Here is a 12018-nt window from a genome sequence, read left to right as displayed (position 1 = left end):
TGACTGATATTAGCTGCTGGTGCCACTGGTGCTACTCAGCTCCAGATCAGGGTTGGCCTTCAGGGCAACACAGCAGAAGAAAAAGGAGGCCAGGCGCGGTGACTCATGCCAGCACTTTGGGAGTCCGAGGCAGGCAGATCACTTGAGGTCAGAAGTTTGAGACCACTCTGGACAACATGGTGAAATCCCATCTCTTTTAAAATACAAAAAGTAGCTGAGCATGGTGGCACATGCCTACAATCCCAGCTACTTGGGTGGCTGAGACAAGAGAATCACTTGAACTCGGGAGATGGAGGTTGCAGTAAGCCCAGATCGCACCACTGTACTCCGGTCTGGGCAACACAGCGAGACAGTCTCAAAAAAAAAAGGAAAAAGAAATGGGAAAATTCGTTTTCATGTGGGTCACTTCACCAAGTTACCACTCTCTTTCATAATCTACCTGCTTTTGTTCCTTTGAGAGTCCTCAGGTAGTTTCTTTTTGAATTTTGACCACAGTTTTTTGTAGTCATTAGAGAGAAAGAGAGAGGCTGTAGTGGAATTACTCCACTGCATGTTAAGAACTTCTTAGCATCACTGAAGTTTACACAGAAAAAAATTCTACAGAGTAACTGAGACATAAAAAGCAAACCAAACTGTGGAGTTCCTTAAAAATACAACTTTGGAGTACTCGTGAAAGGAAAAGAAAAAAAATCATTTCTATCACTATTCAAGAATGAGATAATAGCTCCTATTTGCAGTTATCCCAGACACAGCAGAAAAAAATAGGAAACTTCCCTTCCATGAGTCTCTATAAAAAAATACAAAAAAAAAAAAAAAACATTAAAAACGCTTCTTTGCCAAAGATAGCAGAAGATAGTGAAGTAAATGCCACTAAATACTGTTTTTCCCATTAGGTTTTAAATTCCCAAAGGATCGTGTGTATGTTTCAGCTTCCTCAGTAAGTTTAACAGGATCTATTTAGTGCTCTCTACATAACAAAATGGTCAATTAGTGTTATTGACTGATTTTGTAGAAATCAAAGGAGAAAAAAGGGTCTGCCCCCTAAAATTTCAACTAATCTTGGAAAATCCAGAAACCTATTTAAGATCTTTCCCACCTAATTTCATTTATCTGAATCTACAGAAGGCATGAAACATACTGCCCAGCTCCCAAGGAATATCATTAATTTTAAGGTGTTTCAGAGTTAACAGGGGTACTACATTATATGGCTTAATTCAAACTACACTTATAAGGTGATGAGGCATGAGCTTAGCCAGAAGGACCAAAAACATTGTTCATCCAAAAGATAAGATGAAGGCCAAAAAAGACCATCATCATATTGAACACACACACACACACACACACACACACACACACACACACGCGTGCGTGCGCAATCCAAAATCATTATATTCTGGTCTAATAAGAAATGTTCAGTTCTGTAACGGACTTAAGATTTGGGATAGAGAAAGGCAACTAAAAGTTATCAGTGCAACCTCACTGAAGGTCAACTAAAGTAATTAGGGCTCTTCTGTTTAAAAAGACAAAACTTAACGGGGTACACAAGAAAATCCTATGAAATCATGAAAGTTATACATAAAGTGGGCCCCAGATACTCAGATTAACCAAAACCCAAATATTCAAACTAAAATGTATAAGTTTAAGAGGCTGGATGGGGTGGCTCACACCTATAATCCCATCACTTTGGGAGGCTGGAGGCAGACAGATCACTTGAGGCCAGGAGTTCGAGACCAGGCTGGTGAAACCCTATCTCTACTAAAACGTGTAAGCTTAAACTTGAAACAAATTATAGTGAACTACTAATTTTACATGGCAAATGTTAAGAGATAGTAAAGGCTGAAAAGCTTAGTAAATAATTTCTTGATAACTACTCAAATTAAATAGAGATTCATAATAGTGAATTCAAGAATGCCAATACAATTTGAGGTATGCCTGCAACCTCTTCTGTGTCATTAAACACAATAGCATCTATCTTCATAACTTATTCCATTATTGGATGACCAGATATTACTCAGTATGGCTGTTCTTACACACAGCTTTATTCTTAGTGTTTTAAAACTGTAAGAGTGTTATAGACAAAGTTACTGGCCAGACACTAACAAGGCAGCAGTAATTCTTCACTTAGTCTATTTCACAGAATTATGACAGATTAGAAAAATAATTAATTTGGGGGCTTTTAAAAACTTAATTATTTAGACTCACATCCAAAAATAATATAAAGCCAGGCATCGTGGCTCACGCCTGACATCCCAGCATTTTGGGAGGCCGAGGCAAGTGAACTGCTTGAGCCCAGGAGTTCAAGACCAGCCTGGGCAACATGGAGAAACCCCATCTCTACTAAAAATAAAAACATTAGCTGGGAGTGGTGGTGTACACCTGTAGACCCAGCTACTCTGGAGGCTGAGGTGGGAGGATCACCTGAGCCTGGGATGCAGAAGTTGCAATGAGTCAAGATGGTGCCACTGCACTCCAGCCTGGGCCACAGAGTGAGACCCTGTCTCAAAAAAAAAAAATTTTTTTTTAATGCTATCCACCAAATACATTAAAAACACAATAATATCTATAAAACTAAAGTTTTATTTTTAGGCTTATATCTTATAAATTTGAAATGGTAAATGACCTGAAGCAGTCACTGCCTTACTTGATAAAGCCCCATTTTTAATTCTTGAATTGTTTTGAAGACCAAAAATATCAGCGAATTTCTGCATCTACTTAAATTGTACGTATTCCCTAAGATTGCTACACTAAAAATATAATCCAGATCCAAAGAAGGAAGGAAAACAATCTGATATTATCACCTCATTTCTGCTTCAGCTTGACTGAAGCATCATAGTTTTTTTCCTATTTGTGCTCCAAGATAGCAATTCAGCACTAACAGAGATACTAAGTTTCATCGTGAAAGAAAGTCACTTCAAGACACATCTCCATACAGCAAAAAAGAATAAAAAATAAAAACATAGCAAATATACATACTCCTTTTGGAAAGCCATGCACACAGGAGAACTGAATCCAAAGACAAGGCATGCCTGGGCGTCTGGGCTGTAGCCATTCCGGAGTAATATTTCTAGGCAATCTTCATGTCCCCCAAACACTGCTGAGTAAACAGGGCTTACTTTGTTTCGCCCAGTGTCACAGGCCCGGTTAGTAAGTGGTATTAACAAGTCCAAGATTCTATAAATACACAAATTCAGGAGAATTTAGTGTTTGTATATGTGCATAAATGTAGGCAACATTTCTATAGCACAGTTTTTTTCAGAATTACCAACTGATTCATTTAAAGAAATATTTCTGTCTAGGGTGTACCTTCTACCAACAATATTAAACTATTACATGCTATATATTTACTCCAAAATGTTACACTTATTATTGCTTAATAAAAAGGTCTTTAAATACATTTGAAACAAAATTAATTAATGTTCCTATATGTAAACAGAAAAGGTGATCTTTTAATTTTATTACCTTACTAGCACCACCTTAACCCCCAAAATTCAAATTTTATGTTAGATATTTTAGGGTTTAATAAATTATTTAAAACATCATTCTACTAAGTATAAACTGGCATCAAGAAAATGCACTATTTTCCTTCTTAAAGTACCAATTAGTTTTTCTTTTCCAATTAGTAAAAATTTTTTAAGATGATAATTGGCATGAAATTAAGACTAATGTTTTCATCAGGAAGAAATTATAATTTGTGCTAAAATATTCTATTATCTGAAAAAAAAGTGAGCTCATTAAATATGGAGGCAGATTTATAAAGAAGCTGGCTCCTAGGTAGAGAAAGTTCTAAGAAAATAATTAAAACAAAAGTTCTTAGGTTATTTATAAACTTACCTCTAGCAGTCAACTGGAAAGAAAAAAGGACTATTCTACCCTTCTAAAATTAAAAATAAAACTGTATAGATAAAGCCAGGAAATTCCTTCTTTCTGGGAAAAGACAGACAGGGCTACTCTGAAGTATTTTCATAGTATTACATTTCTCTTTGTGACTTTTCCTCATGTAATGTATGTCTAAGATAACATTTAAGTAGAACTTACACTCACAAAAGGGGTTACCTTTGAAGTAGGCTATAAAGAAAATCATCAGTGACAATGAGAATTCTCAAAATTGAGAACAAATGCCCAGGAGAGTTTTGGTATCATTTAAAGTTCAGAGTACAATATCTAACACTTATGTTTAAATAAATGATCAAGAATTGGGGAAAATATCAAATTTTTAAATCTAAGTATTTTGTTAAAATGGTCTAATGTCTCTTAACTTTAATAAATGTGTTTAATTTTTTTAAGTAGGTGGGAAAAATTATACTCTCCCACAAGACATAAACATGCTTACAAATATCATTAATGAAATAGTAAAGTACTGTGTCACCTAGTGGCATAATCACCAAATTGCAGAATCTGTTTTCCTACTATGTAAACAAACTAAATTAAGTAATGAATATTTTACTATTACTTTTTAAATTAAATAATACTAACAGCAGCTATAAAAAGTGCTATTATAGAATTATGGCTCTAAAGATTCTAAACATGTATTTCTAAAAATTATTGACTGCCAATTTATGATAGGTAGCCATATTCTCACAGGTATAACCAAGTTACTAGCTTCTAAGATTCCTGGAACCCCCATTTACTCTCTCTCCAATTTGAGGTTAGATCAAGAAAAGTTCAGTCAAAGGGTTTAAGACAGGGAGGACTACTTAGCACACACTCCAACAGGCATCACAAACTCAAAAGCTTTCTGGGGTCAGAGAGGTAACATGGATGGCCTCATCGGATTGATGCTTAAAGATGCCTGGGATAAAACTAGGGAGGAGGAGGCGGCGGATACAGCCATAACTAGAGAAATCAATGGGAAGAGTCAACACCCCGAGAAAGTCCCTGAGCCTACCCAGTCTGTAGCAATTCTGCCTCACAATATGAAAGTGCAGGAATAGTAGGAGCAAAAGACAGCATGAAGGACAGATTAGGGGTAGATCTGTTCACCCAGCAGATTGGTAGGGAAGAGAATATCAAAGACTTTGCCTAGAGGTGAAGGGTCTAGCCCAGATTTATTCTTTATTAGCTTTTGATTAAGAGACCATGTTTATTTTCTGTTTTTAACACTTACTTTGTATGGCCCATTTGTGCAGCTGCATGAATAGGTAACTGCCAACTGTCCTCATTACAGTAAAGATCAGGATCTGCCCCACTGGAGAGCAAAAGCTCCACACATTTTGTGTGTCCCTCTTGAGCAGCAATGAACAAGGGTGTAGCTTTGTCCAAGGCTTGACAATTGACATTTGCACCTAAGGGTACAAAATAAAACATTTAACAGATAACCCTAATATTTAAAAAAATCAACACAAATTTCAAAGGAACTACCATAAAAGGGTTTCGTAGCACGGTAAGTTTTACCCTCTTCACTGAATGTTGGATGTTGTTATATAAACATATTTACTTTGCTAACTTCTTGGTAATCATTTAAATTGTCTTCGCTAAACTGACAGGGTAGCTCATGCCTGGAATCCCAGCAATTTAGGAAGCTGTGGCCAGAGGATTGCTTGAGGCCACGTGTTTGAGACCAGCCTGGGCAACATAGTAAGACCCTGTCTCTATCAAAAATAAAAAGGTCTTGCCTCTACATCAGCAAGAAAACAAGTGATTCATATCTTAGAATTCATTTTTAAGCTAAAACAAAAATCCTATTCAATGAAGGATACATTTCATTCCAATCCCTCCTCCAACAAGCATTCTGGGGCCCAATAAGTAAACATTTAAAAAGAAAAATGCAAACTATCAAACATGGATAATATTTCTGATAAATGCTGAAAAAGATAAAATCCAAATTATGCCACTAATTGATTCAGGCTAAGATTTATGAAAAATTATCAGTAGATATGACATATATGGGAGCCACGCCTTAAAACTAATATTGACTATACTCTCTATTACATCTCTTTCTTCATAACCACTGCATGATAAATAATGCCTACAATCAGAGAAAAAGGGTCTCTTTCAACAGGTTTCTGAGTTGATATTTAAAATCATAAATGTGAAAGGGAAAAACAATAATATTATAGTGAAAGAAAGAAAAAGAAAAAAATCCCACCTGCATGAAAATAATTACAAAAATTAGAAGTGTGAACATCTCCAGATGAAAAGGAACTACCCCAAGAATTTTGGATTTGTGAAAAATCTAAATATAGTGACACCACTGAAGGATCACAGTCGTGTTCCCGCAATGGTTCCTGACCCAAATGGAAACTCAGAAATGACAGATAAAGAATTCAAAGCAAGGATTGCAAGGAAGCTCAACAAGATCCAGACAAGGTTGAAAATAAACACAAAGAAACTTCTAAAGCAATTCAGGAAATGAAGGCATCTTAAGATAAACATCTTAAAAAGGAATCAATCAGAGCTTCTGGAATTGAAAAACTCACTTAAGGAATTTCAAAATATAACTGCAAGTTTTATTAATAGACTAGACCAAGCAGAAGGAAGAATTTTGGAGCTTGAAGATCAGTCTTTCAAACTAACCCAGTCAGATAAAAATAAAAATAAAAAATTTTTAATGAAAAAGGCTTTGAGAAATATTTGATAATGTAAAGCAACCAAATCTATGAATTACTGGTATTCCTGAGAGAGAAGGAGAAAAAGTAAATGACCTGGAAAACATATTTGAGGACATAATTTAAGAAAATTTCCCTAATCTTGCCAGAGAGGAAGACATCCAGATAGAAGCAATACAGAGAACTCTCTGTGAACGTGAATATCACCATGGCATACAGTCACCAGACTGTTGAAGGTTAACACTAAAGAAAAAATCTTACAGGCAGCTAGAGAAAAACGTCAGATCACATACAAAAGGAACAGTGGACTTCTCAGCAGAATCCTTACAAGGCAAGAGAGATCGGGGGTCTATTTTCAGCATTCTTAAAGAAAGGACACTACAACCAAGAATTTCATATTCCACCAAACTAAGCTTCACAAACGAAGGAGAAATAAAATATTTTACAGACAAGCAAGTGCTAAGACAATTTGTTACCACTAGACCAGTCTTAGCAGAGATCCTTAAGGGACTTTTAAACATGGAAATGAAAGAACAACACTGATACCACAAAAACACACTGAAGTACATAGCCCAAAGACCCCATAATACAATCATACAATAGAAACTGCAAAGCAACCATCTACCAACTTAATAATAGGATCAAAACCTCACATATCAATATTAACCTTGAATGTAAAGGGTCTCTTCAGATCATACAAATCTTTCGCCTTTTACGAAACATCCTGCCTAAAAGGCACACAGCTGCAATTTGGATTAAAAAAAAAAAAAAGAAAGAAAAAAGACCCATCCATCTGCTGCCTTCAAGAGACACGTCTCACACGTAACAACACCCATAGGCTCAAAGTAAAGGGTTGAAAAAAGATCTATCAAGCAAATGGAAAACAAAAAAGGTCAGGGGTCACTAGTTTTTTATTTTATTTTATTTTATTTTATTTTATTTTTGAGACTGAGTCTCGCTGTGTCGCCAGGCTGGAGTGCAATGGTGCGATCTCGGCTTACTGCAACCTCTGCCTCCTGGGTTCAAGCAATTCTCCTGCCTCAGCCTCCCGAGTAGCTGGGACTACAGGCATGCACTACCACGCCCAGCTGATTTTTGTATTTTTAGCAGATAGAGATGGGGTTTCACCATGTTGGCCAGGATGATCTTGATCTCTTGACCTCGTGATCCACCCACCTCGGCCTCCCAAAGTGCTGGGATTACAGGCGTGAGCCACCATGCCCAACCAGGGGTCATTATTCTTATATCAGATAAAACAGACTTTAAATCAGACAACAGAGCCAGGCACAGTGGCTCACGCCTATAAGCCCAGAGCTTTGAGACGCCGAAGTATGACAGAGCAGGAGTATCACCATCTTGCACAAGCACTGTTATTTTCCAATTCACCTTAATCAAAAACTTCCTAAACCCAAAGCGCATCAGCCTAAATGGCTAAGATCAGCATGATCATAAACAAAAAAAGCATCTCCGACCAGGAACATGCCAAACTCCTCTGCAACCAGAGACATGCTAGCTGCCCTGCTCTGGCTGGGAAGATGCCAGCCCCGAGATAACTCCCTTCCTTCTAGAAAGACGTCAGCCCCAAGATAATCCCCCCTTCACCCAGAGACATTCCAACCTCACCATAAACCTCTCCCCCACACATAAACATTCCAAGCTTGTGATAAGCCCCCTCACCCTAAAACCAATATATACTCATGTACTTAGCCCGTAAGAGAAAGTGCTCCTGATTGAAATCAGCCAGAAACCCTTCTCAGGTTTTATCTAAAGTAAACCTGTCTTTAACTGCCAACCCATCTTTTGTGTTTCTTTCCTTTTTCTTTAACTCTTACAAGGGGGGAGGATCACTTGAGCTCAGGAGTTCAAGACCAGCCAGGGCAATGTGAAAGGAAAATAAATCTTGGGACCCCCACAATCACTAAGCCAAAGGGAAAAGTCAAGCTGGGAACTGCTTAGCGCAACCCTGCCTCCTATTCTATTCCTAAAAATAGCTACTAAGATTAGAAAAAGTTACGTACCTCCCTCACAAGGAATTTCCCTGTGGACGAAGGACAGACAGAACTCAAACTCAAAGTCATCCCTCTGCTCACTGGGATAAGTGCATATCTGAGTGCCTCCTTTGGAAAGGCTAATCAGAAACTCAAAAAAAAAAAAAGGCAACCATTTGTCTCCTACCTACCTATGACCTGGACATACTCTCCCCACTTTGAGTTGTCCCGCTTTTCCAGACAGAACCAATGTATATCTTATATATGTTGATTGATGTCTCATGTATAAAATGTATAAAACCAAGTTGTGCCCCAACCACTTTGGGCATATGTTGCCAGGACCTCCTGAGGCTGTGTCACAGGCACATGCCCTTAACGTTGGCAAAATAAACTTCCTAAATTGACTGAGATCTCTCTCAGATATTTGGGGTTCACAGCAACACAGTGAGACCCCATTTCTATTCAAGAAAAAATTATATATAAAAAAACCAACAACAGTACAAAAGGACAAAGAAGGTAATTACATAATGATAAAGGGTTCAATTCAATGAGAAGACTTAACTATCCTAAATATACACACACCCAACATTGAAGCATCCAGTTTCATAAAACAAGCTCTTAGAGATCTATAGAGATAGCAATAATGTTGGGAGATGTCAACATCCCATTGACAGCATTAGACAGATCACTGAGGCAGAAAATTAAAAAACAAATTCTGGGTGTAAATTCAACATTTGACCAATTGGACCTAATACACATCTAAAGAACACTCCACTCATCAACCACAGAATATATATTCTTCTCAACAGCACATAAAACATACTCCAAGACAGACCACATGCTCGGCCAAAAAGCACATCTCAATAAATTTAAAAAACTGATTCACTTGTGAGGCTGAGATGGGCAGATCACCTGAAGGTCAGGAGTTTGAGACCAAATTGGCCAACACGATGAAACCCCATCTCTACTAAAAATACAAAAAAATTAGCTGGCCACAGGGGTGCGCGCCTGTAATCCCAGGTACTCAGGAGGCTGAGGCAGGAGAATTGCTTGAACCAGGAGGGGGAGGTTGCAGTGAGCCAAGATCATGCCACTGCACTCCAGTCTGGGTACAGAGCAAGACCCTGTCTCCAGAAATATAAATAAATAAATAAATAAATAAATAAATAAACTGAATTAATACCAACCATACTCTCAGACCACAGTAGAATAAAAATAGAAATCAATACCAAGAAGATCTTCCAAAACCACACGATTACATAGAAATTAACTTGCTCTTGGCTGGGCACAGTGGTTCACGTCTGTAATCCTAGCATTTTGGGAGGCCAAGGCAGGCAAATTGCCTGAGCTCAAGAGTTCCAGACCAGCCTGGAAATGTGGTGAAACCCCATCTCTACTAAACTACAAAAAAAAAAAAAAAAAAAATTAGCCAGACGTAGTGGTGTGTGCCTATAGTCCCAGCTACTCAGGAGACTGAGGCAGGAGAATTGCTTGAACCTGGGAGGCGGAGGTTGCAGTGAGCCTAGATGGTGCCACTGCACTCCAGCCTGGCGATAGAGTGAGAATCTGTCTCAAAATCAAACAAACAAACAAACAAACTTGCTCTTGGATAACTTTTAAGTAAACAATAAAATTATGGCAGAAATCAAAAAATTCTTTGAAATAAATAAAAACAGACACAAAACATATTAAAATGCAGCAAAAAGTGTTAAGAAGTTTATAATGCTAAACATCTAGCTCAGAAAGAAAGATCTCTAATTAATGATCCAATATCACACTTCGAGGAATAAGAAAAAACAGAACAAACTAACCCCAAAGCTAGTAGAAGAAAAAAAATAATTAAAATCAGAGTGGAACTGAATGAAATTGAGACCCAAAACTCCATACAAAGGATCAATGAAACCAAAAGTTGGTTCTTTGAAAGGAAAAACAAAATTGATAGACTGCTAGCTAGATAAAAAAAAGAGCGAAGGTCCAAATAAGCACAATCTGAAACAACAAAGTTGACATTACAATAGATTCTACAAAAATACACAAGATCCTCTGAGACTATTATGCACACCTCACTGCACGCAAATGAGAAAATCTAGAGGAAATGGATAAATCACACAATCTCTCAAGACTGAATCACAAAGAAATTGAAATAGACCAATATCAAGTTCCAAAATTGAATCCATAATAAAAAAAAAAACCTACCAACCAAAAGTCCTGGACCACATGAATTCACAGCTGAATTCTACCAGACATACAAAGAAAAACCAGTACCAATTCTACTGAAACCATTCCCAAAAATCAAGGAGGAGAGACTCCTCCCTAACTTGTTCTACAAAGCCAGCATCACCCTAATACCAAAATCTGGCAAAGATACAATGAAGAAAGAAAAGTACAGGCCAATAGTGCTGACGAACATAGATACAAAAATCCTCAACAAAATATTAGCAAATTAAATCCAGCAACACATCAAAAAGTTAATGCATCATGATCAAGTAGGCTTCATTGTTGACAAACAAGGTTGGTTCCATATATGCAAATGAATAATTGGGATTCACCACGTAAAGAAAATTAAAAACCAAAACTATATGATCATCTCAACAGATGTGAGAAAAGCCTTCATAAAACCCAACATCCCTTCATGATAAAAACAAAACAAACAAAACAAAACAAAACCCTCAACAAACTAGGCACTGAAGGAATGTATCTTAATAAGAATCATCTATGACCAACCCACAGCCAACATCATACTGAACAGGCAAAAGCTGGAAGCATTCTCCTAGAGAAATGGAAGAAGACAAGGATACCCACTCTTACCACTCCTATTCAACATAGTACTGAAAGTCCTTGCCAGAACAATCAGGCAAGAAAAAGAAATAAAAGGCATCCAAATAGGAAAAGAAGAAGTCAAACAATCTCTCTTCTCTGACAATATGATTCTATACCAAGAAAACCCTGAAGACTCCACAAAAAGGCTCCTGAAGCTGATAAACAACTTCAGTAAAATTTCAGGTTACTAAATCAATGTATAAAATCAGCAGCATTTCTATACATCAACAATGTTCAAGCTGACAGCCAAATCAAGAACACAACTCCATTTATAACAGCCACCAAAAAAAAATTTTAAACCTGGGAATACATCTTACCAAGGAGGTGAAAGATCTCTACAAGGAGAACTACAAAATACCACTGAAAAAAAATCAGAGATGACACAAACAAATGGAAAACACTGCTCACGGATTGCAAAAATCAATATCATTTTTAAAAATACCGATACTGCCCAAAGCAATCTATAGATTCAACACTATTCCTTTTTTTATTTTTTCCCCTGTTAAATGTCAGAGTTTTTTGTTTTTGATTTTCATAAGTTATTGGGGAACAGGTAGTGTTTGGTTACATGAGAAAGTTCTTTAGTGGTGATTTGTGAGATTCTGGTGCACTCATCACCCAAGCAGTATACACTGCACCCAATTTGTGATCTTTTATCCCTCACC

The 12018-nt window shown here is 37.2% G+C and overlaps 1 protein-coding gene across 15 annotated transcripts in view; it reads right to left on the bottom strand.

Moving 5' to 3' along the window:
• Nucleotides 1-12018, bottom strand: part of ASB3 (ankyrin repeat and SOCS box containing 3) — a 120532-nt gene that overhangs the window by 41741 nt on the left and 66773 nt on the right. For all 15 annotated transcript variants that reach the window (XM_063788802.1, XM_063788799.1, XM_024354089.3 and 12 more), the window contains 2 exon segments: nucleotides 5105-5282; nucleotides 2974-3171 (listed from right to left, as the gene is read on the bottom strand). In XM_063788802.1, the coding sequence (XP_063644872.1) occupies nucleotides 2974-3171; nucleotides 5105-5282 (376 nt within the window).

Source organism: Pan troglodytes, chromosome 12 (assembly GCF_028858775.2).
Source record: "Pan troglodytes isolate AG18354 chromosome 12, NHGRI_mPanTro3-v2.0_pri, whole genome shotgun sequence".
Taxonomy (NCBI): domain Eukaryota; kingdom Metazoa; phylum Chordata; class Mammalia; order Primates; family Hominidae; genus Pan; species Pan troglodytes.
This window is presented reverse-complemented; position numbering and strand designations above follow the sequence as displayed.